We start from the raw sequence: 2500 nt of genomic DNA, 5'->3' as shown, positions 1-2500 counted from the left end.
GTGTATGTTGTATATGTGTTGTGTGTGTATGTTGTGTGTGTTGTATATGTGTTTGTGTGTGTGTGTGTATTGTGCGTGTGTGTTGTATATGTGTGTTTATGTGTTGTGTGTGTGTGTGTTTGTGTGTTGTATATGTGTGTGTGTGTGTGTGTATATTGTGTGTGTGTTGTATATTTGTTTGTGTGTGTATTGTGTGTGTGTTGTATATGTGTTTGTGTGTTGTGTGTGTGTTGTATATGTGTGTGTGTGTTTGTGTGTGTGTGTTGTATATGTGGGTGTTGTATATGTGTTTGTGTGTGTGTGTGTGTGTATTTGTGTGTGTGTTTTGTGTATGTATGTGTGTGTTGTGTGTATGTTGTATATGTGTGTTTGTGTGTTGTATATGTGTGTGTGTATGTTGTTTGTGTTGTATATGTGTGTGTGTTGTATATGTGTTTGTGTGTGTGTGTATATTGTGTGTGTGTTGTATGTGTGTTTGTGTGTTGTACATGTGTGTGTGCTGTATATGTGTTTGTGTGTGTTTGTATATTGTGTGTGTGTTGTATATGTGTTAGTGTGTTGTATATGTGTGTGTGTGTTTGTGTTGTGTGTGTTGCGTGTGCGTGTGTGTGTGTTGTGTGTATGTTGTATATGAGTGTTTTTTTGTTGTGTGTGTGTGTGTGTGTGTATGTTTTTTGTGTTGTATATGTGTTTGTGTGTGTGTTGTATATGTGTGTGTTGTGTGTGTGTTTGTGTATGTGTTGTGTGTGTGTTGTATATGTGTGTTTGTGTTTGTGTGTGTGTGTGTATTTTGTTTGTGTTGTATATGAGTGTGTGTGTGTTGTATATGTGTTTGTTTGTTTGTTTGTTTGTGTGTGTGTGTGTTGTATATGTGTGTGTGTGTTGTATATGTGTGTGTGTGTGTCTGTGTGTGTTGTATATGTTTGTGTTGTGTGTGTGTGTGTGTGTGTGTTGTGTGTGTGTGTTGTATGGGTGTGTTTGTGTCATATGTGTGTGTGTGTGTGTGTGTGTTGTATATGTGTGTGTGTATTTTGTTTGTGTTGTATATGTGTGTGTGTGTGTGTGTGTGTTGTATATGTGTGTGTGTATTTTGTTTGTGTTGTATATTTGTGTGTGTGTGTGTTTGTGTGTGTGTGTTTGTGTGTTGTATATTTGTGTGTGTGTGTGTTGTATATGTGTTTGTGTGTGTGTGTGTGTGTGTGTGTGTGTATTGTATATGTGTTTGTGTGTGTGTGTGTGTGTGTTGTATATATGTGTGTGTTTGTTTACCGTCTCATTGTGTCTTTACAGTTTCCGTCTTCAGTCGGACTCGGTGCAGCGCTGGTTGGACGACCTGCGTCACATGACTGAGGTGGAGTGTATGTGTGTGCTTCAGGCCAAACCTCTGGGCGTCGACGAGGAGGAGCTTCTGGTGAGACACGCCCCCTACTTCCACTGATGCTACCTTATATGTGGAGCCTTAGCAACACAAAGCTAACAAAGCACGTTAGCAGCACAAAGCTAGCAAAGTACGCTAGCAACACAAAGCTAGCAAAGCACGTTAGCAACAGCTGTTTCCTGTTTATAGCCGCACGGCACTCGCTTTGTCAAGAGCCACAATCTGATATTTCCAGGTCATAAAGCGTCTAACGTTAGCATTAGCATTAGCATGACATAAAGAGAGGTTCAAACGCATCGTAGAGGCTTTAGCCACGCCCCTCACATGCAGAGAAGTCAAAGAAATGAGGCAAAACTGTTCCTGTGCACGCTAGCTTTAGCCACGAACCTCACACACGCTAGCTTTAGCCACGAACCTCACACACGCTAGCTTTAGCCACGAACCTCACACACGCTAGCTTTAGCCACGAACCTCACACACGCTAGCTTTAGCCACGAAGCTCACACACGCTAGCTTTAGCCACGAACCTCACACACGCTAGATTTAGCCACACCCATCTCCTCTTGTCCTCCTGACTCCTCCTTGTAACTCCTCCTCCTGACTCCTCCTCCTGATTCCTCCTCCTGACTCTTCCTGCTGACTCTTCTTTCTGACTCCTCCTCCTGACTCCTCCTCCTGACACTTCCTTCTGACTCCTCCTCCTGACTCTTCTTTCTGACTCCTCCTCCTGACTCCTCCTCCTGACACTTCCTTGTAACTCCATCTCCTGACTCCTCCTGACTCTTCCTCCTGACTCCTCCTCCTGAATCCTCCTCCTGACTCTTCCTTCTGACTCCTCCTCCTGACTCCTCCTCCTGACTCCTCCTTCCGACTCCTCCTCCTGACTCCTCCTCCTGACTCTTCCTTCTGACTCCCCCTCCTGACTCCTCCTCCTGACTCCTCCTCCTGACTCCTCCTCCTGACTCTTCCTCCTGCCTCCTCCTTCTGACTCCTGACTCCTCCTCCTCTTGTCCAGGTGAGCTCTGGGGGGGCGTGGCCTGCCCGCTCTAACTTGCAGACTCTGCTGCGGCGCGCCCTGGTGGTCAGTACGGAGCTGGGCAGGATGTTCAGCCGCGTCGAGAA

General features: G+C 45.4%; 1 protein-coding gene across 1 annotated transcript in view; it reads left to right on the top strand.

Annotated features, from left to right (window-relative positions):
* LOC140375888 (protein inscuteable homolog) overlaps window positions 1–2500 on the top strand; it is a 32397-nt gene that overhangs the window by 25270 nt on the left and 4627 nt on the right. Inside the window, exons 2-3 of the mRNA XM_072461933.1 lie at window positions 1291–1411; window positions 2394–2500. The exon at window positions 2394–2500 is cut by the window's right edge and continues 109 nt beyond it. Of these exons, the coding sequence (XP_072318034.1) occupies window positions 1291–1411; window positions 2394–2500 (228 nt within the window). The remainder of the gene's footprint in view (window positions 1–1290; window positions 1412–2393) is intronic.

Source organism: Eucyclogobius newberryi, unplaced genomic scaffold (assembly GCF_026437365.1).
Source record: "Eucyclogobius newberryi isolate DKJ021-1_F unplaced genomic scaffold, fEucNew1.0.hap1 SCAF_346, whole genome shotgun sequence".
NCBI lineage: Eukaryota > Metazoa > Chordata > Actinopteri > Gobiiformes > Gobiidae > Eucyclogobius > Eucyclogobius newberryi.
The sequence above is the reverse complement of the archived record's forward strand: the minus strand, read 5'-3'. Positions and strand labels throughout refer to the sequence as shown.